Source organism: Pipra filicauda, unplaced genomic scaffold, assembly GCF_003945595.2.
Source record: "Pipra filicauda isolate LSUMZ 115617 unplaced genomic scaffold, ASM394559v2 scaffold145_size1923396_pilon, whole genome shotgun sequence".
Taxonomy (NCBI): Eukaryota; Metazoa; Chordata; class Aves; order Passeriformes; family Pipridae; genus Pipra; species Pipra filicauda.
This window is the reverse complement of record NW_024103940.1, coordinates 119,823-145,732: the sequence shown is the minus strand read 5'-3', so window position 1 is coordinate 145,732 and position 25,910 is coordinate 119,823. Positions and strand designations below refer to the sequence as shown.

The window sequence follows — 25,910 nt, the reverse complement described above, 5'->3', positions numbered from 1 at the left end:
GCATTTTCTTTCAGCTCTGCTTAATGGCAGAACTTTGTTGGGTTTGGTCTCAGAATGGTGTCTCTTCAGCGAGAGCTTTCTCTGGCAGCCACTCTCTGCTCCCTGCTGCTTAGGGGCATGAGCTGGGATGCTGAGCACAGTTGTCTCCCACACAAATGCTTGCCAATGCCTGCTGTAAGAGCTTTTTAACTACTTGTCCTGTATAGTACTGGCTTTTCAGCTAACCATAAGCATCAAGAAATGTCAAGACCAATGTAATTCTGATAACTTGCTGAAGAAGTAAATCTGTTAGGTTTTTTTCTTACAGTTCTGTACTTAAAACAAAGAAAAAGGCTGATAAGCATGAAACCCTTAGAACTGAAAATGCATAGATGGATAATAAGTAGAGGTGATTTTTTCTAGGTATGAATGTGCCACTGAAATCACAAGGCTGAGATAAACATATTATTTGTTTCTACAACACAAAGAGAAATGTGTTGTTTGATAAGAAAATTGCTGGATGGGAAATATAACACTTTAGAATTATGAAACTGGTATCCAATTAGTGTCACTCTAATTCTGAATATTTGTGCTGGATATATTTAGGTTTTTATTTGTAGACAAACCTCGGTTGCTTTGTCCATTCTTCAGTCTAGGTAGCTGATGTCATTGTTAACGTGGTAGGTAGTTCTAGAGCTGACCTTGGCAGACCTGTCAGCTCAATTCAGGCATAGCACCTCTTCAGTGGATCTGGCTGGCTTTTGGAAGAAGTCTGGTTTCTGTCTGTCCAGTTCAAAGTATGAGTAAAGCATGTTTGTGTAGGTGGTTATATACATTTGTTAGTCTTTTCTATTTGATTTTTAAATTATCAACAGGGAGCTAGTTTAATCCTTTATGCACTGCTTTAGAACTCCAGAGTCTGTCAGTGCAAAAATGTAATCTTTTAGCTTGTTTAGTGTGTCATTACATGCAATTTTTTTGAATAATTAAACTTCTTCAGAATCATAAGGAAAACCCCTTCTTCTCTATGGAGTATGTAACACGCTGTAGACTGTCAATGGCTTCAGAAGATATCTTTCAGAAAGTTAAGTAGTCTTCCTAACCTCCTTCTGCCTCACACAGAGCTTTGGTTGTCTCTTTTCCAGATTATAGGTTAATTTTATTATTTACAGATCATGAATCATGGATTAGGATTAGTGATTTTGGATCTGTGCGCCAGAAGCAGTTTTCCATTTAGTCACCTAAAAATATATGTTTTAATAAATTTCTTACGTCTCTTTTGACAACAGCCATTTTAGTTTGCTTGTTTCTGTTCCTGTTTTAAAAAAATAAAATAAATAAGACGTTTAGAAGACAAGTGAAGATTTGTATAAGCTCTCCTCACCCAAAGTTAAAATGGAAACACAGAAACTACTGTCCTTAATATATGGAAATTACTGGCGGAATGGCTGGCTGCAGATGGTAGTGATCAGTGGCCTGAAGTCTAGTTGGAGGCTAGTGGTGTACCCCAGGGGGTCAGTACTGGGTCCAGCCCTGTTTAACATCTTCATTAATAATCTGGATCTTGGCAGCAGGTTTGCAGATGGCACAAAACTGAGATGAATGGCAGATATGTAAGAGGGTCATGCTGTCGTCCAGAAGGACCGTAAAAGACTGGAGAAATAAGCCAGCCAACTTGTCTCTGAAGCCAAGACCTACTGGTTTTGTGTAAGAATTTTCTTCAGTCTAATACAACTCTTAAAATACTTCATGTTTTCATTTGACAAATATGAACAAGTTATTCTTAAGGTTACAGTAATAACTAAGACAACAACAATGATTGTTTCCTTTCCTCAGGAAAAGCAAATTTGAATTAGTGGGTTTGTTAATTCAATCCATTGAGATATCCTGTACTCTAAAGCATGAATGCACCTCATATTTGGGAAGGGGAGGAAGTGCTACCTTTTTCTCTTGGAAATGTAAGGTGATATTATTGAGCTATGGGACTTTTTGCACATTTAATTGGTATTCCTAGCTTTTACCAATTTTAAAGGACTATAATTACAGATTTGACAGTGGGATAAAAATTTGGTATTCTTTGAAAAGGTTGCATGCACTGTTTTGGCTTTAGCAAGTTCTTTAGCAGTTTGTAATACAAATATTTGTATAGAAATGTTTTAAAGCAAATAAACAACATTTTGAACCTGAATAGTTTCCCTGATACTTCTGCCATCATAGAAAAAGTATATGAAGTTTTGCAAAGTAGTGAGATTTTTTAAATGGTTGCATATGAATTTTTGTATGTATAGAGAGGAGGAACAAAATAGCCAGTCCTGGAAATGTAATTCATGTCTTCTCTGTTGTAGATTTGTAGTATCTTGAGTTTGTCAGAAAGTGTATGTAGTAAAATTAGAAAAGCAAGTTCTCCAGTTACACGTTATCCCAGCCCCCCTCTGACTCCCTACATTGTTCTTGATTTCTAGGTCTGCTCTTCTGTAGCCATCTGTTCACTTCCTAAAATAGCACTGCTTGTGTCTCAATTTAGAACTTTTCTTATTATCCATAATACATTTTAACTTCCCTTTGAATGATACTCATTTTGATACCGAGTTTTTTAATACATTGCTTAATATGTATACATTAAGTAGTTGAACACCAGCACTGACATTCATAATTACACCAACTTGTTTTGGAATGTTAAACATTAGAAATAGTTCTTGGTTTTCAGTGTTTTGTATTTGCTTAATTTTTTTGCATTACTTTTGCATTATAATATAATGAAGTATTACTTCATTAGGAACTAGGCAAATACTAAATTATAAATCATTTAGCAAGCTGAAAAGTGGTACCACAAAGTCACACAGTAGGTAATTCCAGATTCATCCTATGTTTGTAGTGATTCAAGGCTGTATGTGTTTTGCATGATCGACCGCTGCTGGACTGGTGATGGACTAGAATGGTTAAGAGCCCTGTCTTTGTAGGGGTACTAATTGGCCTTTCGGCTCTCCAACCATTGATTTCTCATACTTTCTATCATACTATCTTTGATGTCTCTAGTTTTCTGTAGTGACTTAGAAGCTTTGACAGTTCTAATTTTGTAAAATTCACTTGAAGTTGGTCATCAGGTTAAAAAAACCAATATTTGGAAGGAAACACGAGGGAAGGAGAAAAGGGAGTTGAGCACAGAGAGGGAGATGGACAGCATTTAACTAATTTTTATAGGCAAAAGCAGGCATCTTTACTGAAGAATTTAAAAAACACATGTTTAGTATGTAAGTCTGGCAGTCAGATTTTTTTCTATCACAGCAATGCTGAAAGCTTTATGCACTTCAAAAAATTATAAATGTTGATGCTTTTAAAAGTTTATTTGCTTCTCTGCTCCATATTCATGGAACAGTTCTTTGGATGAGCAAAATGGCCTTTCTCAATGAACTGGTCGAGTTGCAAACATGGGCTTTCATTGTTTAATAGTGATTATATTGATAGTTTTCAGTAAGACATTAAGATTTTTTTTCAGGTACTTAGGAACATTTTTAATATGTTATGCTATAGTAATATACTTCTGTAAATACACAAAAGTCAGTAGTGGAATTCAGAAAAACTGCATGGCAAACATGCATACCATGCATACCTATAAATTTTAAGACCTTTTTTTTTTTATGGCTACTGATTTCAAGGCGAGAAATTCCAGAATCCACTAGGAAATTGTACAATCCATTCAGTCTTCCATCCACTCAACAGCCCATTTAAGGAGGAAAAATATTAGTATTAAAACTATTGCAGATCTCAGAATACACTGTGGGAAAAAAAAAAAAAGAAAAAAACACATTTGGCAGAGAAGTGTTTTCTTCTTTCCCAATTAAATTAACCTTGATATCCATTTCCATTTTTATAATCTTCAAATGGTTGTTTTAAAACATGATAGCCCAAAGGTTTCATTAAGAACAAAAGTAATTCTATAATGATAGAAAATACACCGAACTTTTCATTGGCGTATACCATTTGCATCTATTTTTCTTGGCCATTTGTGAACCATGAGGATTGCTAAAGATGCAGTAAATAATAACGAAGATAATGCTATCATTCTGGTCATCCTTCCCCTCATTGTTGATCAAGCAGGGAGGACTCAGAGCAAATAAGGAAAACCAGTATACATATATGACTTGGAGTTTCAGAAGACCCACAAGAACATGTTTTTCTTGGTAGGGCTGTAAGAGGTGCTAAGCAATGGAACATAACCTATTTACCCTTCCTAGCCAAGACAGCCACACACATACATGGCCTGAGATTCTATCAGAGCCTGTAACGCCAAGTGCTGTAGCATGCCAGCAGGCAGAGACAACAAACCCAGTGAGTCAGGCAGGAGGGAGGTCTGTGATTGCCAGGGCATACTGTTTCTGTGGGCTCTGTCAATGGGAACCTCTCGGTATTCTTCTGCTGCTCTGTTTGTCTCCTTTCCAGGACTGTTGTCTTGGCTGGGTGCAGAAGGTAGTGAGGGAGAACCCTTGGCAGGATGCTCCATGTTACCATGTTACAAATGTGGCAACTGCTGGGTTTCTTATGACCTGCAAGAAATTTAAATGAAGTGGAGAAAGTATTCATATGGGGTGTCATTCTCCTGCAAATGCCAGAATGGCTTGGTGTGGTCCTGACAGCTGATTGATTGATTTGATTCATTGCCTGGATAAGCAAACATATGAGAGATGACAGGCTGTATAGGCTTTAAAGACATCTCCCATTTTGTTGCTTGCTCTAGGCTTAGAGTTAAATATAGTTAAATATTTGGAATCAGCAAAGAAAGGGAACTAAAAGTTAAGAGTAAGCAATCACGTGACAAGATTATTTCTAGAATATCTAAATTTTTCTCTGTTCAGGCAAAGAAAAATACTATGTATTTATTCACATTAAACAAACAGGGACAGCAGTAAGATAACAACATTTGCATGTTGCAAAGGTGTTTAGGAATAGAAATGACTGTGAGTCCCTGAAAGACAAAGTAAATTAGGTAAATCAGCAACAAGATTATGTCAAAAATCATGTTTAGGTAGCTAAAACAAACAGCAGAAATAATTTAGGCTACATACCACATCAGTAATTCCCATTTCATTGTAACTAATAAGGAATGCAGTTTTGAGCATGGCTAAAATGCAGTAGCTAAAAAAAGAATCCAGCAGAGATAGAATGTTAGGAGCGAACATGCTTAAATGCTTGGAGGAACGTTCATATGAGGAAACATTGGGCTAGAGTTCTCTGGGCTCATGTCAGATGAGGGCTGCATAGGGCTAGAAAGCAATTCTGTTTACTGCCTTACACCTACTATTAAAGTAAATAAATTTTAACCTAATAAAATATTTTATATGCAGTTCATGATTTGCCAGTTACAGTTGTTTAAAATATCTGATTGTAAGAGCATAGCAAGACTGAAGAAAGAGAATGGACGGTAAACTGAGATGGAGCTTCTATTTTCACCCTATAATCAGGACCTGAAATCAGGGATTGGGAATCAAGACTCCATAGTCTTGAATGTTGAAACTCAGTAAATGAACATAAATAAAGGTGCACAACTGTAAAGTTTACTCCTGGTATAATTTCTTAGCTTAATTTTTAGTCTCCCTGTCTTTATTTTCTATATTTCAGGTTTCATGGAGCATATGTTTCAGGTGGTATATGAGGCATGACCTGTAGTACTCTGGAATCATTTGAGATTGTAATTTTAATAATTAGTTAAATGAGTGAGTGATGGAAAACTTAGCTTTAAGACTGATTTTCAGGTTTATCACAGCTCACTGAGATAATTGGCTCAGTTGCAACTATTTAAAGCTTTTTCAGGATCCTTCCAATTGAAAGAAATGACGAGGCATTGGTTCCTGTTTTCAAAGTTTATTCATAAGCATTAGGAACAGACATGTGGAAACAACACTGAGATGAAGAATCAATAATGCCAGTTCTATGAGCCAGTTCACTGAAAAGTAGTCAGCTCCAGAGCTATTAAAATAGGCACAGTTTATAAGCATAACATTAAAATAAACAAAACATTGGAAAAAAGTTTAAAACTTTTCATTTTCTTTGATTTAGAGATTGGGGGTAAGGAATAAATCTTTGTTTCCTTTAGAGTTCTTTGTTTCATGAAATATAGGCTTTCTTGTGAGATATCCTCTCGTCCCATGATATCTGAGCGGAACTTGCCCCACTGAGGTCTTCACCACTGCCATCAGTAGAGATAGCAGTGAAATAAATGTAAAGAATATTGAAAATTCAAGGTTTTAGAACTTTCCTTTATAGGATTTGATATCAGCAGTTTTTCAGGGATGAATGTAGCTGGATCTCTTAGCAGTTCCAGAATGGCAGCTCACTGTTCTGGAAAGACCTGTGGTGCATTTCCAGATCATTGTGAAGAAACAGTTTCCCATTGCTTGTGATTAGTGACTAGTGACTAGTTCACCTCTGTGTCAGTGTGACTATATTTCTTCCAAGAGCTTGAGGGTACTTTTGATGCCTTTACACCACTGCAAATCTTAGCTAATAAACCCAGTCGTGGCTGAGTTGGCACCATATAACATTAGCTTAGGTGTATCTGTCTTGGTGTTTCCCGACCTGGCTTATATAGTGGCATTAGAGTGTATAAAGTCAGTGAAGGTTGATCAGGATTTAATATATGTGCCTCAGTGCTAGTCCTACTGTATCCAAGTGCTGGTGTTGCTAATGTGACGCCTCTGCCTTATGGTCCAGATTTAGCAAGGCTTGTCAGTTCAAAAAGAGCTCTTGCCAATTGAGTAAGTCCCTGTGCAGTGCTGCATCTGGGCAAGTAAGACCTACCAGAAACAGTGTGTGATAGCCTGGGTTGAACCCAGTGAACAGAACGGGCTGTGTCGATTGATGCGTTACACTGCATGCAGGGCATTTTTCTTCCGTTATCTGAGGAAGAATTTTTACTCATTTTACTTCTGATAATGGAAAGTTGATTATAAAAGGAAACAATAGAGTGGTAGTTGCTTTTTAAACAAGCTGCAAGGTTTATCTTTATTCACTTTGTTTTTCTTGACCACTTCTGCTGTCGGGTGTTTGTTTTCTTTTTTTTTTGTAGATAGAGTTTAAAATTACTCCTTAAAATATTTATTTTTTGAAACAGTCTGTTTTATACTAGCACTGGTTCTAAGAAAGCTTAAGAGTCCTAGTACAAAAAGGATATCTAAAGAAAATATTTAAGTTTTGGATAAAGAGGAACTGTCCTATTTTTAAGGATTATTGCAAGGACTTTCAGTACTACTGTTTTTCCCACTTCCATGAAGAATTTTCCCATAAACTATCAAAAATTCACATTCAGTGAATTGAAAATATGTGGATATAATTTACTTCATAATAAGATTTGGGGAAAAGTAGTGAAAGTAAAACAGCTATATTACCATCTTAACAGTATTTATTTATACTAGATATGTAGTATCTTGTTGTGGGTTACAGAAAAATTCTGGTATCTGCCTTTTCTTTTATCTTTTCTCCAAATATACCTTTTGGGCTTTTCGGTGTTTTGCCTTCTTTAAAGAGACTGAACTGCTGTGATTAATGACTCAAACATTTGACCACCTGCAGTGACTGCCCAAGTGCTGTCAGAGACTGTACTGTTGGTGCTCGTGGCTCAATCAGCAGCATGCTTCACTAACAATGTGCAGAGTGGCCCCTCAGGCCAAGGGCTGAAGGTTGCACATCCAACACTTCAGGCTACAACTTGGGTGTTAAACAAGATAAGGAAAGAGGCAAACCTGCAAAGTGGGGTAGTGTTTCTTTTTCCTTACACAGATGAGTCAGCTGTGATAACTCCCTAAACATTTACACCCAGCCTGAAGGTATTGATCTCTTGTTGATGAGCCACAATGGGCCATAATGGATTCAGCTGCACTGACACAAGACACAGCTGCAACATCTTAGAAGGTGTCAAAGACTCCTAAAGTATCCGGTGACTCACAGTGTTGCATCATCCAGTGTAAAGCTCCATGCCCCAGGGGAGGTACTGGAGGCGTTCCCACCTGAACCTGAGCGTATATAACTCTGAGTTTTGGGGCTTCCCTCACCTGGGACTTCCACCATCACATCAACGGATCTGAACTGTGACCACCCCTCCAACAGGACTACAACCACCACTTTGACCAAAAAAGATCGAAATTGCAACAACCAAGTCTCATCGCTGGATCCAGTGGGTGACTTGGGTGTCTTTCCAGTCCCCTGGGGGGTTGGCAGCCCTGCTCCGACTGCCTGTACCAGCACTGCAGTCTCATTCCAGCCCCACACAAGCATCTGCCAGTATGGAATCCCAGATATCCACTGTTTCTGTCACCGCTGACCCTCCAGCTGTTCCTGCCAGATTTTCTGGGCTTGGGGGTGGCAAAGGGCAGCCATCCTGTCTGTGTCCTGTGGCCACAGGTGTTTTTTCCAGGTGGGGGAAGACAGCTGCCATCTCGATTTGGTCCTGTGGGCAGGGCTTGGGAAGTTTCTCATCAGTTGGTTTAACCCAATTTTATCAGTATTGTTATTAGCATTTCTTCTTGGTAAAGAGTTATTTTTTTGCTTACATATTTGGTCTCTCTCTTTGTGTTGGAGATACCGGGGTATTAAATCCAAGGGAGAAGACTTCTGTCCAAGGTCTCAACCCTGTCAAATTGTCTCAAAGTGAGATATACTTGGAGTAGCTTTATTAAATTTTATTTTAAACTCATATTCTCATTTTATGTTATTAAATTATATCGATTTGTTTAAATAATTAATCTTCTAATTATGAAAGGGAATAGTTTAAAGATGCCTTTGCATGAATAGACACCCTTACATCGAATAAATAAATAGCTACAACTGAATTTTCATCTCAACATCTTTTCATCATCTCTGCTACCAGAAGAAAATAATGCCTTTTGTAGCTCAGTATGGTGTTTGCAAGGGCCCAGTTCAGAGCCTTGCATGTAGAGCTATGATAAATAAATGGTTTTTATGTAATTGCTTACAGGAGACTCTTCTGTCCCAGGTGATTCCATCAGCATGCAAACTAAAGGGGGCAGATACACCAGACTGGACTCAGGTGCTAATTTTGTCTAAAAAAATAAAGGAGGGAATGTCTTTTTCTTCAAGTCCTTGCCTGTAGTGAAGTTGTTTGTCCACAATACATGTTTATTTTCTGGTTTGTGTGATAATTGGTACTATTTTGCTATGACTACCGCTTCAGGCTTTGAAGTCTTACAGCTGCATATGATTTAACACTCTCCATTCAATTTGGAGTTGCACTTGATTGTCACTGGAATTTTTGCAATTTTATTAGCTCATTAACATGTTTAGTGTTCAGCTTTCTCCTAATTTCTGTTAATCTTGGCTTGTGTCACTCCCCTGGTCCAGTACTGTGGGTGACTTTTAGCTTTCACTTGCTCAGAAGACGAACCCATAATACTCAGACATCTGGCTTTGTGATCTGATCCTGGATTTCCTCCAGCTCCATACCTTGTCTTTGTGTCTTCCCTTGTGCCTTCTTGTAATCTAAAATTCAGACTGTCCTTCCATGAAAGTCATGTAGTGCATAGTTGTAGGTCTGGATTCAGGGAAGACATCTTCTCAAACCATAGATATAATGACTAGGGGAACCATAGAATCACGGAATGGTTTGAGTTGGAAGGGACCTTAAAAATTAAATTATTATTGGACCTTAAAGTTCCAACCCCCCTGCCATGGCCAGGGACACCACCCACTAGACCAGGTTGCTCAGAGCCCCATCCAACCTGGCCTTGAACACTTCCAGGGGTGGGGCATTCACAGCTTCTCTGGGCAACCAGCTCCAGTGTCTCACCACCCTCACAGTAAAGAATTTCTTTGTAATATCTAATCCAAACCTACTCTCAGTTTAAAACCATTCCCTCTTGTCCTGTCACTACATACTCTTGAAAAAAGTCCCTCTCCTTCTTTCTTCTAGACTCCCTTCAGGTACTGGAAGGCCACAGTTAGGTCACCCCAGACACCTGTTTCCTTGAGGACGACAAGTTACCTGATTTCTGGTGTCTGGGGCTGTATGAGCAGAGAGAAGACAGGACATTGAGGCCCTGGGTTCTGTGGGTTAGTCCTGGAGGATTATCTATGTATTAGCAGGTCTGTATGCATTTAGCTATGCAGCAACGTAGCAATGCAAAGAGGGGTGTTGTTCCAAGCCATAGTGTGAGGCTGAGTTTCTTAAATCCTGTTGTTATTTGGTGATGTGAACTTGGGGTCACAGGTCCATAATAATGGAGAGGTCACTGAAGTGGTTTACGTAAGAAATGCAGTGTTTATAGATAGAATATATAATTAGGAAAACAGAGTATTGATTTTCACGTGATTCTTGTGGATTTTAATCAAGCTGGCAGATAAGATGTGAAATGTGTTAGCATCTTGCATAGGCATACTTTGTCATATATAAAAGTGCATCTAGCTGAAATGGATTGTAGACTTGCTTAGTGTACACTGCAACCAAGGATCCATGTAAGCTGTCAAACTGGGCCTGCTGTAAATCAAGACCTCCTTGTAAAGACTGCCCTTTAAAGGAATGGTTCTTGGCATCTGCTCTAAGTACAGCTGTTGTAACCTGTGATAGAACTAATAATTTCAGAGAAGTCTAAAACGAGGTAATAATTTTCAAAGGTACTTAGCTTTTTGTTGTTGTTGTTTTAACTCTTCCCCTCCGTTGGATGTGCTTACCTTCTGTCCTTTTCCTTCCCATCCTGGATTTTTTTATGGTTTTATAGTGAAAGAAGATAAAACTAAAACTTCTTAGAGGAAATACTTGATGGTAAAAAACTCACACAAAACACAAATTTATTATCTGTGATAACAAGAGCCCAAAGAAAAATTCCATCAAGTGTTTAGAATTCATAGCTTCAAGGAACTTAAATTTTTTATTGGGTACAAACAATTAGAAGTACTGCTAATGCTACGTCTCCAAAGATTTGAATGTCTTTAATGGCTTGATTTTTTTGTTGTTGTTTAAGTTCACGTGATCACTGTAGTGATCACACTGACAGTGTGACTGAGTTGAAACTCAAGCTTGTTAGAATATTAGATTAAAACCCAGTATAGAATTTGTAGCCTAAGGCCACACAAATATTGTAAATTTTAAATGATAAATCGTTTGAGAGAGGCATAACCCACTAGACTAATGGATACACAGAAAAAAAGGCTCATTTGATTGCTGTTAGAAAATGTGAGAGAGCTGGGGGGTGATTTAGAAGTTCATGGCCTTCAGAGAAGCTCTAACATAAATTTTACAACATTAGCAACTGTGGTACAGAATGCTTCAGGTCTTCAAGAACTATTTCTGTGTCAATTCTTAAATCTCTTGAGAACCAGTCTATACACTTTCCTTGCCCTCACTGTTCTTACAGAAGGATTATTTGTGAGGGTTCACCTCTCTAAGTCTTGGGAAACTTGCGCTCTGTTTCTTATGATTTCCTCACAGTTATTTTTCTTGTGCTATGCTATTTTTTAATCTTCTCTCCCTCTGATATTTGTTTTGCTGGTGTATTTATATAAACACACCAGCAGCAACCATCTAATGCTTTTTTCTTGCTAAGCTAATCAAGAAAGTGAAAAGAGCTTCCTCTGCGATGTCTTACTTTTCTTTATCACTGCAATAGCTCTCCTTTACCTCTGGGTTACAAGTGCTTCCCTGTGTTTTCTAGTAAAAATCATAGATTCACATGTCTAACTTGTATTTCTTGTTGATGATCACCCTGTTTTTCAGTAGGTCACCTGAACCTTTCCATTCTGTCATTCCAGTGGATTATCTCCTTTTTTATAGTAGTACTTCTTTGTCATTCTTTGATGATACCATTCTGGCACTTCATAACACTTTGTCTGAAGGGAAAGGGAGAGAAGATTTGCTCTGGTATGAAATCCGGTAAGACATATTGAAAAGCTTGCTATGGGACGTTCATAAAGGTGGATGTTAAATTTTACTGTCTTGAATAAATAAACTTAGAATTTCTTTATGCTTCAGTATAATGAGAAAAACAAAGCAAATGTCAGAAACATTAGTCAGATGTGCAGGGCAGCTATATGCAGGGGGTCAAACTATTCACTGCAGTCTTGTCTTCAAAATCTGTGAAGCTGATAGCTTGTCTACTGTGTCAGCCTTCACCCTGTCAGAGAGAATAGGGACGAATACGTTGCATCGGTGTTTTATGATGTGATAGGGAAACAGAAGGTTCTCACTGGGTGGATGAGAAAGTGGCTACTTATGGGATCTTGGTGAATTGAAATAGCTGGAATAAGATAAATGTGTTCTTGTTCTTGTCTACTGAGAACTTACATTTGGGAATGAATTATTATATATGAATTTAAACTACAGTTAATCTTGATACTATGACTAGCTCTGCCCAATGAAAATAAATTTTATTGAGTAAGTTGAAGTTACTGGTTTGTTCTTTTATTTCAGATGGGTTAATCTCAAGAGTGAACTTTCTTTGATCTGGAGGTTTCATCTGATAGCTTGCAGAAGCAGCCTTTGGTTTTGTATGAGATTTTTACATTGCTTCTTACAATAAAAATTCCCATTGGTAAATACATTCCATAACTTGTTCTAAACTCTTGTACCTCAGCCTTTGTATTTCTGACCACAAACTTTTCAAAGATTAAAGGAAAATGATCTCAAACAGTGATGTGATCAGGACCTTCTCAGCTACTTTCACTTTTCTGGAACTGCTACTGTTCGTGACACCTTCTTTGGCAGTAGAAAATAAGAGGTTATGTAAATTAAAAGGATACAACGCTGGCTTAGGAATGCTGCACTTATTTCTGGAATGTAATTTTTTGTTCTCATCGGTTTAAAAAAAAAGTATTTGAATCTGGACTTCTATGAAGAGCATTAGCCATCTCTGATACTGTATGTCCTGCACAACTTATTTTCACCAGCACAATATTTTGAACTTGTTAAAATACAATATGTATAAAAGAGACACTTTTTTCTTCATGTAGCTATTTTAGCTCTTTTAATCTGCATTTAAATAAAACATTTTATCATTTTTTGCACAGCTCTCAGGTCAGAATACGTGAACCTGTGGAGGGGATGGCATGTTTTCTGTCACCTGACCCTGCTCACACCAAAGCAAGTCTTTGCATGCTCTTTATTTTTGTACTGCAAATGCCACCATGCTCTAACCCAATTTTTAAAATTGTTTCCACTGTGACATGTTGTCACAGTGCAGATAATGGACAACCTGTTAATAACTATATTGCAGTGCTGCAACTATTTTTGTTGTTAAATAATTGTGGGTTAAAACTAAAAGTGTTACCATTTTATGATTTCATTCTCTTAAGTTGATGGACATCAATGTCTTGCAATTCTGAAAATGGTTTTTAGGTTATCTGCCATAGGAGAACAAGGCTTATGTGATCAAAAGACAGTGTCATCCTTCAGTCTTTCCATCGGTCTGTTGGATTCCCCCTGGTAAACCGGTTTAACCCACATATGAAAAATGTAATAACAGTGTAATAGGAAAGCAAACACAATGTAACAAAAAGAAAATTTTAAAGTTATCTATAAATTAAGTGAACATTAGCAACCAGGCAAAGAGGAGACTCAGATTATTAGTCCCACTGAGGAGAAGGCAGATTGGTGTTGACTGATGCTTTCACCTGCATGGCTGTGTATTAGCTTTAGCTCTCTTCCTTATGTGGGTATCAAAGGGAATCTGGATTTATCATGGTGATAGCGAATGGTGTTTAGATCACAACTTCTTAGGAAACCAACCTGCCTTATTTCTGCTACTCACAGACAATATATTTCCTTAGTAGTTATAAGTATTTGCAGTTTGCATGCGGACTTGTAGTTCTTTTTAATCTGCAAATACATCAGAGATTTGTGTGCAGATATGCAAATACTATAAGTGCTGCACTTAGAATTAATTTGCTGTCTTTTTTGATGGATCTGGAGAAGGTGCTACAAAATTTCTGTAATGTGCCATCTGTTTTATGTGTGTTTTCTGGTTGACATGCACTCACTTGAAAAATATGACAGTAGCAGAGAAAAAAGGCAGGATATTTATCTCTGATGTTACTGTTCATGGAACCTATAAAATACCTTAAAATCATTTTAATATTAAGAGAATCAATCTTTTGGTACTATCTCATTCCTTTGCCTTCTGTAAAGTATGCCTATAGGACAGGAACTCTGTGTTTGCAGGAGAATAGGGTTTTATAGAGAGATGTTTTGAGATTTGAGAAAAAATTGTTACCTTATATCCTAAACCTTAAGCTTCCTTAACAGAGTTTCTTATGTTGTGAAGTCAACAATAGGTAAAAGAATGTGCTTGCTGCCATGTGTATAAGGTTGGGCCTGTAAAAGCAAAATACTTGAATCCTGCTATGTTTGCATGCATCACATGGAACAGGACCACCTGAATCTGAAATGAGATTTCTGAATAATGTTTTATTGCAAGCGAAACCAGGCTAGAATACAATGCTGTGTCAGTCCAGTACTTTCCAGAACATCCCAAGTGTACTAGATATGTTTTATATTTATTATCTGCTGAATGAATCTGTTATAAAACCTAAATATATAAATAATCCTATAAAAAGAGGGATAAGGAAGAGAGATCTGCAAAAATACTACAGGCAGATGAAGAGGTCCTAAGAAAAAGAACTGAACTTAGGAGATGTTGTCACTAAAAGACAAAAATAGAAGACATTGATATCTTTTTCTTCAGTGCATACTGTTCAATGTTGTAGTAGTCCATGTATTTTCAAACTAATACCGTATCACTGTGAGTGACTACCTTCATGAGTGTAACATTTTTGTTGTCAAGATGATTTTTATAAACAGGTAGTCACAGCTAATCTAAAAGCAGTTCTGAATTCTGGGAACCAAGAGGAAAATCTGGCAGGTAACAGTAATTTTCTGGAATTGCATATTTACATATGGGTGATGTAAACTTTGTTATTAGTTTGCTTTACCAAACAGTAGATATTCCTTCATTTTTTGAGGGCAGTTATTGCATTTCGTCTAAAGCATATGACGTTAAAATGATGGCTAACAGCTATGGATTTGGAAGTGCTTTGATCTAAAGAGAGGTTTTGGGGGTTTTTTTACTGGGAATACACTGTGTGGGGTAAGAAATTATGCGACATGTTAAAAGAACTACGTGGTTTTCAAATTCTAGGATATTTAAAAAAAAAAAGAAAAAAAAGGATAAATTTTACAACAGATTATGTCCTGCCTGTACTTGAAGAAAACATTAGTTTACCTTCAGAGTTAAAAGAACTTCTCATTCTGGAAATCAACAGGCTAATAATGCATTTTTCTTCAGTATGGTCTTATTTAAAACTGTGCTAAAGAAAGCAAAGGAAAAAAATCGTATGGACAAATTTAGAAGTTCACAAATGCCAAGTGGGAAGGCTTCACAGCTGTTGTAAATTGAATGTTTGCACATTAGAGTGTGAATACTGATTTTAACCTTTCTGTGGGGAATTTGGTATGCTGTGTAATTGACAGGTGAGAACTATATTCCCCTATTAGCTTCCCACCTCTGTTTTTTCCTCAGCATAAGACTAGACAGGAGTCAGAAACAGAACATCAGTAATAGAAACCAGAAGCTGAAAGTAGGGCGAATGTTGGGAAAATTGGAGCTATTGCTAAATCCTGTTTGCTTTTGATACATATAACAGCTCACTTGGAAGTCAAACTGTTTAATGGATGTTTAAGGATGTCTTCTTAGTGTGATGTTTTTCAGACTATGTATTTTGTTTAGTCAATGCCTGTGATATTTGTACCAATATTTGGTTTCTTAAAAACATTTCTAGTACCTTACAGGCTGTCACTGAATGTTCAATACTCCACTGAACATGCTTTAGGGAGCTATTTTTTCTTGTCATTTACCTTGTCTTTGAGGAAGTACATCTGGGGGGCGTAATGCAGATCAGAGGCTCAGCCACTTGGAGTTTATGTAGAAGGGAGCAGCTAACAATTCTGTATCTCTCCATAAACCATTCACTCAACAATGCTTAAAATACTAGCTTTTATAAGCTTTTGGAGGGTTAAAAAAATAAAAATATAATTTTGAAGCAAGACAATAAAATCCTGTATGGGAATTGTGTTCATATAGCTGTCCAATGTAAAAGTATCCATTGGCTGTGCTTTAAAGAGAAATTAGGCATAGCCATTGTGTATGTAGTATGATTTATGGCTGTGATGCAAAGTTTTCTTCTGTCTTTTCTTCTCTCAACCTTAAAGCACCATTGATCACCCTGATATTTCTGTCATACCTTCAAACAGAGTTTCATGCTCCTGTCTCCTGTTTAAAATAAATAGCTTGCGTTTCAATCAGAGTATAGATTTTTTAAAAATATGCGCAGTGTTGATTTAGGGTTTTCTAAGCTGTGAGAAATATAGTACCTGCTCTGCTTGATTGCTTCCACCCTGTATTTATTGTTGAACAATTCTTTTATTTGTTTATGGTGAGAGTTTGCACGGATGTGAAGGAGCATGGCCGTGCTTGTTTGCAGGTCGAGGTCTTATTCCACCCTATTCAACTGAATGATTTCCTCTCACTGGAAACTCCTATTGCTATGAATGCTAGTCATTTAATTGACAGTTATTGCCAAATGTTAGTATTAACTAAACTATTGGAATTCTTGCTTGTTAAAACTGAGTTTGAAATTTTTCACATTTGTTTGAATTCTCTGTGATATCTGAATCTGGCTAGAACAGTAACTTAAGAAGAGGCTTGCTTACAAATTTGCAGCTTTGCAGTTTTCTAGCTCTCCTACAACCAAAGAAGAAAACCAGAGAGACGACTGATAACTTTTTCAGAGTTTCTAGATATTTGGTGTAGAATTAGTTTTTTTTTAGCTAAAGTTTGTATTGCCGAGCTCTGGTAACTAGAAGGAAGGTTTTCAGTTTTAAAATTCAAGAGTATTATAATATTAGAGTTATGTTGAGACAAATAAGACAAAGGCATTCATTTTAAACTCACTTGTTGTGAGTTACACAGAGACAAATAACGGCCACTTTTACTGATGAGATAGTTTTATGTTGTCATTTTTCATTTTCCCTTTAAAAAAGTTTTGAGACAGTCATGGTAGTTTCCTTGATACATCATTGTGATTACTTTCAATGAGGAGATTGGAGAAGACAGTAGAAGAAATGCAGCATCTTTAGATTAAATATTTAATGCTTAAGAAATGTTTGATCTGTTAGTAGTGAAAAAATAGTATTGACCGTAATTTTTATTCATGATGTATTGTGTTAATGTAGGAGATATGTTGATATATCAGTAGTGTAGGATTGCTGATGAGACGGTAGGTAAAATGTTCTGTTTGCTATTTTGTTGCCAAACTTGACAAGAGGCAAATATAAACTATCAAATATCAACTCTAGGTGGTAATTTTTTCTCCCATAAAATCTAGAGCGTAGGTTGTCTGTGAGTCTGCTGATCTTGGAATTACTGCTTTAACTCAAGAGTAAAGACATCCCCTCAAGGGTCTTGGGTTCAATGCAACAGATGAGCATGGAAATGAAAAATTTCTGAAGGCTCAAGGTACACAGGGAGAGCTTCCCTGGCAATATGGGCAGTGCTTGAGAACTCGGTACGGGTAACTTTCAGTTAACAAACTTATACAGACAGCGATTAAATTGTCATGTGAGGAACGAGCCAAGAGTTCTGGGCTTAGTTAGCACAAGTAGCTGCTGTTTAAACTAAAGATCCATGTCAAGTACCTCAAAGACAAGAGCTTCCTAGGGATATACTGACTGGCTTTCAGAGATTGTATGTAATCAGCAACTGTTAGGTACTGTTTTCAGAGATGGTGGATAAGAGAGGCCTAGGATATCAACTGGTTTTTACAATGTTGAGGTGCAAAGCAGGTAAACCCCTTAATGTTTTCAGCACTTGACAAATACTGCCTTTACTGTCAGTCTGTCAGGCTTTGTCTGTGAGCTGGGGCTAGTTCCTGTTCACCCCAGCCTCCTCTTCTGGGATGCTTTCTTCCAATACTTGCCTTTCCCAGCAGACTTAACAGGCTTCAAGCTTGTGAGATGCATTGGCAATAAGGGGTACTAGTAGAAACATTTTGCAGTTTTGTAGTATGTTAGGTAGGTCTGTCACTGTATGTGTTGTAATCTGTGAAAACAATATATTTTGGGAATGATTTGCATTTTCTTGACGCTGGTGATGCATATGAATACTTGGAGATGTAAATTAAAGAGAGTGTTTTGCATTTAGAGAGAAAGAAGTAGGAACACTTGCTTTTGCAGATGATTTTAAACACATCCCCTTTCACTAAATATGAGGCTGTGTTCTGTGTTGGAAGATGAGCAATAATGCATTTCTTTATAAACTCTCTTCTGTTTTATCTGGCAGATTATCTTGCTAGTTATGGCTAATTGATCCTTACACTGAATTTTCCATATCATAACCCCTGTGTCCTTCAGAAAGTTTGCTGCAGTCAGATATAACTGTAATTCCTCTAAACTGATGCTGGGTTTTTTAAAAAGTATTTGTGCCACTACTTTTTTCCACCTCTCAAATTGACTGTGGTGTTATTAAAGAGGTTAAAGAGGAATGAGATGGTTTGTGGGATTGGGGTACATGTGCTGAGAGACAAGAGAACAAATTTGGAGTTTCAGGTTTAAATGTATCTTTTTTTTCTCCTTTTTTTTTTTAAGTAGTGAAGAAAATGAAAACACTAATACTCTTTTAAATGTCTGTGAAATTTACTGTAATTTCAGTTATTACAGTAACTAGCTGCATTACATGCACTTTATAAGTTAATTATTAAGTTGTTGGAATAAATTTTTACTCTTAATGAACTTGTTTTGGTTATTGCTCATATTAAACATTTTTGCTAACCCATGAACAACTATGAACTTAAATACATAGCAGCTCTCATTGTTTCTAATTAGGTATAGTGACCAGTGCATGATTAAAGATTCTACTGTTAAGTGTATGGATATCTGTGTATACCTGCACATCCACCGTTTGTGTTTGACTTCCTGTAGTCCCAGGTAGACAAGTAGTAGGGACACCAGCTGAAACTGTTTCTACTTAAGCCGTGATACTGTATTTATCATTTTCCATTGATTTGATTTATCTTTGAATTAGGTGAGACCTCAGTGAAAATCAGATTCTATATATGAATGTTCAAATTCCACCCAACACCAAAAAGCATTTTTAGTTAATCAGAACTGTGTTCTATTCTTAAATTTCCACCTCTTTTTCTCCTTGTTTTTTTTAGGTTTTTTTGTTTTAATTTTATTTCTATTTTTTTTAGTGAGTGACAGTTGCTTCAGGAACCTTGCCGAGGATCGTAGTGGGATAAACCTTAAAGATCTGGTCCAAGACCCTTCTTTGTGAGTATCTGGCTCTTATTGCTAAGCAAAGAAAAGCTTCTTCCTGATATCCTCGTGAGTAGTTTTGTAATTATATAAAGAAGTAGTATGATGAAGTACACATAGTGCTTTAGTGGTAATATGCTTGCCAAGTTGTTAGTCTTTAATACAGGCAAATATTATTAATACCACCTTGTTTTTAATGTAATTCTGTTTATGAACTAACATCCAGATACCACATATGGTAAAGGGTGAAAGAGTCATCAGAGGTAGCAGATGGTGCATGCTGGTATTTCTGTGGAGGATTTGTATGCATATTGTTGCCCCTCTTTTTTTAAGGAGGAACTGCATATAAATTAGGAGATTATTGGATAACTGTGTTATTGTCAGTTATCTTAACATGTAGAATGTGTTTTCTTTTTATCTGATTTCATACAGCTCATATTTACTTCTTCCTCTGCTACCTGTTTTAATTCAAGTGTCTGAGCAGATGATCTAAATTTTGCTTCATGGAAAGACTGCTGGTCTTTGTCAGCGTTGTATCTTTCTTTAAAATAAAATTCAATTTTGTGAGCTCTAAGCCATATGTGAAATTGTATCAAACCTTCTTTGTGGTTTGGTTTTTTACTTGGTTGGTTTTTTTGGTCGTATTTTTTTTCTCTTCAGTTAACTTCAGTACTTGCTGAAAATGCTCTTGCTAGTGTGTGAGTGTACCACTTGTTATAAGGGAAGGGAAAGAAGGGAAAAAAATCACATGTTTTTAAAATTAATGATACTGCATTCCACTGTGTGTGATGGGACTTGATACTGACGGAGCAGATTTTCCAGTATTGGTTGAGAAGTAGTGAAAAAATAAGGTGTATTTGACATCTTTTTCAGTTACAGGGGATTTTTAGTAATGAAGTAGATACAGAATTTGCTTTGTCATGTTGCTACAAGTAAGTGATATGCATATATACATGCATTCTTGGAAAATTTTGACATAATGTACGCAGTTGATGATTTATACATCTGAAATTATAGAGGTACAGGGGCAGATATAATTATTACTTGAGATGCACAGAATGAATGCAGTAGGTAAACTTTTAATGGTAACTAAGTGTTGTGCAAAGGTCTTAACTGTCAACTAAAATTTGTCTGACAGTGTGAGATTTCTGTTGTTGTTTGTTGTTTGGTTGGTTGCTTGCTTGGTTGTGTTTTTTTTAAGGATTGTATGGTTTTTGGAGCTGCAGGTATACTTATGTGCTACATATAGTTTTGGGTTTGCACCTCTGGAGTTTACTTTAAGAAAAGTTGAATTGTCTTTGTTGTAAAATGATCATTTTCCTTTCTGTTTACCAAAAGTGATGAAATCTTCTAGTTTTCTTCCTTGACTGTAACTTACATGTTGAATATTTTAATAAATTATTGTAAAATTCAAAAGAAATTAATTTATTTCTGTTGCTTACAGCAAAACAAGTGTAAGTGACTGCAATGTAGCCATTTTTGTCACTTTTAAAGACTGAATGAAGTCTCAATATGTGTCTTAGGTTTCAAGGACTGCTTATGATACTTTGTTGTATGACAGATTATAGTGCAAGAAGTCTCCTTTCTGCCTAATGATAGGGATGTACAGGCTTGAGTTTGTCTTTCCAAATTTATATTCTTCAGTTTTATGACTGAGTGCCTCTTAAGAGTTCTTGCAAAATGTGTAATAGTGTGAGTGAATCTCCAAAATGGAGAAACAATCTAGCCTTTTGTAGGTGACTGTTGAAGTCCCATGAGATCTGCATTCTTTGTCATGCAAAGGACAGCATGGGAATGAAGCACGAGAGTGCCAGCCAAAGAGATGTTTTAACCTTTTTTGAAGTAAGAATAAAGTTTAATTAAAATCTTGAGAGTATTTCTTGACATGGAAATGCAGAGATGCTGCTTGCTGCTGTAGGGAGAAAATTTGTGTGACCAAAGCTCACCTGGAGTTGAAGCTGCCAGAAATGTGGGGGACAATAAAAAGAGTTTTAACAAATATATTAGTGGCAGTAGGCAGTATAGAAATATCATCAACCTATTACAGGGTGAGGATGGTCACCTCACAAACAGGGACAGAGACAAGGCAGAGATGTTTAACACTTTCTTTGCCTCTGTCTACAACACGGCTGATGGACCAAGGGGGTCTCAGTGCCCTGAACTGGAGGAGCAGAACTGTGAGAATGATCAACCCCCAGTTGACCCTGAAATTGTGCAAGATCTGCTGCTCCAGCTGGATCCTTACAAATCTCTGGGGCCTGATGGGATTCATCTCAGAATCCTCAAAGAGCTGCTGATGTCATCGCAAAACCTCTGTTGATGGTTTTTGAGCAGTCTTGGGAATCCTGAGAGGTCCCAACTGACAGGAAGCTGGTGAATGTTGTCCCAATTTTAAAGAAGGGCAAGAAGGAGAACCCTGGAAACTACAGGCCTGTCAGTCTCACTTCAGTGTCTGGTAAAGTTATGGAGAAGACTGTTCTGGGAGGCATTGAAAAACACCTGCAAGACAACACAGTCGTCAGTCAGAGTCAGCACGACTTCAGAAGAGGAAAGTCCTCCTTATCCAACCTGATTTCCTTTTATGACAAGGTAACCCACCTAGTGGATCAAGGGAAGCCAGTTGATGTAATCTTTCTGAATTTCAGTAAGGCTTTTGATACTGTCTCTCACAGGATCCTTCTGGACAAACTGTCCAGCCCACAGCTGGATAAACACAACATGATCTGGGTGAGCAATTGGCTCATGGGTCAATCACAGAGGGTAATAGGGAATGGGGTGACATCAGACTGGTGACCTGTCACTAGTGGCCCTGTGCTCTTCAACATCTTCATAAATGACTTGGACACAGAACTGGAAGGTATACTAAACAAGTTTGCAGATGACACAAAACTGGGAGGAGCTGTTGACTCCCTTGAAGGCATGGAGGCCCTGCAGTTCAACAACAGGAAAGTTCTGGATTCCGCTCCTGGGATGGGGCAACCCTGGACATACATACAAACTGGGGAATGAGATGCTGGAAAGCAGTGCCACAGAAAGGCACCTGGGGGTCCTGGTCAATGGCAAGTTGAATATGAGTCAGCAGTGCCCTGGCAGCCAGGAGGGCCAACCCTGTCCTGGGGGGCATCAGGCAAAGCATTGCCAACTGGTCAAGGGGGATGACTGTCCCAAAATGCTCTGCACTGGTGCAGTGTCACCTTGAATATTGTGTACAGTTTTGGGCACCACAATATAAGGAAGATATTAAGCTGTTAGAGAGTGTCCAAAGGAGGGTAACGAAGATGGGGAAGGGCCTAGAGGGGAAGCTGAATGAGGAGTGGCTGAAGTCACTTGGTCTGTTCAGCCTGGGGAGGAGGAGACTGAGGGCAGACCTCATTGCAGTCTACAACTTCCTCGTGAGGGGAAGAGCAGGGGCAGACACTGATCTCTTCTCTCTGGTGACCAGTGACAGGACCTGAGGGAATGGCCTGAAGCTGTGTCAGGAGGTTTAGGTTGGATATTAGACAGAGGGTGGTTGGGCACTGGAACAGGCTCCCCAGGGAAGTGGTCACAGCACCAAGCCTAACAGAGTTCAAGAAGCATTTGGATGGTACACTCAGGCACATGGTGTGACTCTTGGGGATGGTCCTGTGCAGAGCTAAGGGTTGGATTCAATGATCCTTGTGGGTCCCTTCCAACTCAGCGTATTCTGTGATTCTGTGAAAATTGTTGCCTGAAATAGCAAAATAACATTTGATTCACCCTCTTACCAGTTTAATATTTAAAGTTTAGGATTTCTTTGGTGCTTGTTTATGTTGACTGTAAGTGAACTGTCTCTTTTCTTTGTACTCTAATATCAGATACAAACATTAGATTTACCTAAAAAAATTCTTTTTCTTTCTCTGCAAAATGCTCTCTCCCTTATTGTTTGCCTCTCTTGGCTCTGTCACAGGCAGCTTTGCTCATGTTATTGCAGAAGGCTTTTTTTTGGAGGGCTGAAAGTGTGTCTTTACATTGAAATGAAACTCTGTAAAATAGATAGCTTTGTAGCGTTTTTTGATTAATGTCTGATTTATATCAAGTATGCCTAATTGTCAGAGTGGTCTTTTTTCTCCAGCTGATTTCCCAGATGGAGCTGTCTGTAAACTTGATCTGCTTTCAGTTCTCTCATCATTACTAATAAAAGCTCTGCTGCTCAAATCAGAAGTTTGATCATCTATACTCATATGTGTTTTACTCTGTCAATAAAAATGGAAATGCTACTTAAGGAAAAAAAAAAACAAAACACCAAGCATATCAAATAAACCTGAAGTGAGGAGTTATGGACTGTGGGAGAAGGAAATATGTAGCAACTTTAAAATTAAATTTCATTTTGTGGTTAATTACTGAAAAATTTAATTTCTGCAAAAAGTTGATTGGAGATTCAACTGTAAAGATGGTTTGAGAGTTAAGTGCTGTTCTTTATTTATTTCAGCTAATCATAAAATAGTTTGGGTGGGAAAGGTCCTTTAAAGGTCCTTCGGTCCAACCCTCCTGCAGTGAGCGGGGATCTCTTCAATTACCTCAGATTGCCCAGAGCCCAGTGATGTGTCTGCTACGTGCAGTGTACAGTTTAGGACACAAAACTTAGAGATCCAGAGGTGTGTAAGAGAACAGCAAGAGGATAAGGCAGTTAGAAAGTGCAATGCATGACAGGTGTTAATTAATTTAGGAAACAGCAGCAGAAGAGAGGAAATATAAGTTGTCTACAGTATATAAAAGATGAAGGGGTTTGTTCTTTTTGGCTGATGAGAAAGAATTGGTTCAACTTATGGCAGACAAGATCGATTGGATAGTTTGAAAAAATTCTAAATGTCAGTGTAGTGAAGAAACTAGAATCTATATATAAGAATGTCAGGGAGAGCTCTGCAGTTTACAGTCTAAATATTTGATCCTATCTAAGTGTTTCATCATGTAAGTGAAGAGAGCTGAAAGGGCAAACTTTTTTTTTTCTCTCCTTTTTTTCTTTTACTTCTATGAAAGTGTATGCATTCTGGTTTGGCATCCACATAATTAATATGACCAAAAACCAGGTGGAACTTACTTGTATTCCTGTAAAGGTAACTCATTGTGGCTATGAATATTCAAATCCTATTATCTGGTTTAGATGAAGCTCCAACTTCAGCCCTGCCTACCATTCCAGTAACACATAAAAGATATAAAAAAATGTTGCGTTCTACAGAGGAGATTGATCTCCATGAGAAGACTATAGGTGTTCTTCCATGAATTGTCACTGGAGGAACTAGGCTAAGTGGTTGGTTCTTAGATCATGGCACAGATGTTGTTCAGACTATATGCAGCTGAGCTACAATGCTAGCTTAAGATGCTTTCGTTGGGAAATCTTTTAGGCTCTGTAGCAAGGCAAAATTTCTTAAGCTGGTGCTCAGGGAAGGATAAAAATATTGATCAGTTCATCTGATCCCTTGTTCGTGAGCAGACTGAATGCTACCCTCTTTCTGGCTCTGTCTCCACCCTCAATATCCAGTCTGTGCTCAGCAGAAAAATGGGTTAGATAGTATTCAACATGACTATCACCTGGAACTCCTTCTAGGTTCTTTACTATTGACTTTTTTTAAAAGCTATTTAAATACACCTGTGAAGATCTGAATCGTCAGATCATTAGAAGGTTAAGTATATGTCCACCTATTTCAAGCAGAAGTTCTGTGTATAGACATTCTAAGTTTTAGTTCTTAGCATCACTTTATAAGATGTTCTTTCAGCTCTAGCCTGTATATAGACATAAAGTTTATAACTTGTCTAGACAAAAAGGAGGATGCTTTTAATCTTTCTATGCAATTCGGTATCTGCAACTGCACATAATCACTGAAACACATTTGTTTTGGAAACATTTTCAGAGCCAAGATAAACTTAATATCCAAGAGATTCTTGGTAACTTCTTTCTAGGCAAAATCACATCACATCTAAACTGTGTTTCATGTCTCCCTCAGACTGACTTCAGTTATGAAGGAGTAGATAAATCTTAAAGGCACAGGTAACTTCTGACAGGAAATAGGAAGTTGTTTTAATAAGTGTGTAATACAGAGCTTTTTTCTGTAAATATTGTGAGAAGAAAATGTTATTTGCCCTCTGTGTAACTGTATTACAGAGACAACCAAAATGTTAATAGGTCTGTGTTAGAAATGAATGGATTAACTCTGAATTTCATTTGTCCATGACAGGAGATAGAAGTCCGACAGAAGTCATCTTTATCACTGCCTTGTTGTGTTTTACAACCTTAGAAGGAGGAGCTAGGTAATTCTCTGGGAAACAGTCATGACACTTTTAGAATTTGTTACTTAAGGACTGAAGATGAAGGAATTCTTGAGGAGCTCTGATTTTTTTATTTTTTTTTTTAGCTTACTGAGTACACAAGCTATACTGTAGGATGAAACAACTACCTGGTTGGATGAAGGAAGAGCAGTGGATATTATCTGCCTCAGTTTCAGCAAGGCTTTCGACACTGTCTTTCACAACATCCTTATAGGCAAACTCAGGAAGTCTGGACTGGATGAATGCACAATGAGGTGGATTGAGAACTGGCTGTACGACAGATCTCAGTGGCACGGGGTTTAGTCAGAGGCCTGTCATTAATGTTGTCCCCCAAGATTCA

At 37.6% G+C, this 25,910-nt stretch overlaps 1 protein-coding gene across 9 annotated transcripts in view; it reads left to right on the top strand.

Moving 5' to 3' along the window:
* Nucleotides 1-25,910, top strand: part of LOC120322710 (gephyrin-like) — a 212,622-nt gene that overhangs the window by 68,009 nt on the left and 118,703 nt on the right. For 5 of the 9 annotated variants that reach the window (XM_039378733.1, XM_039378728.1, XM_039378730.1 and 2 more), the window contains exon 2: nucleotides 19,186-19,300. In XM_039378733.1, the coding sequence (XP_039234667.1) occupies nucleotides 19,186-19,300 (115 nt within the window). The remainder of the gene's footprint in view (nucleotides 1-19,185; nucleotides 19,301-25,910) is intronic. The other 4 variants (XM_039378729.1, XM_039378731.1, XM_039378734.1 and 1 more) reach the window with 1 other exon arrangement.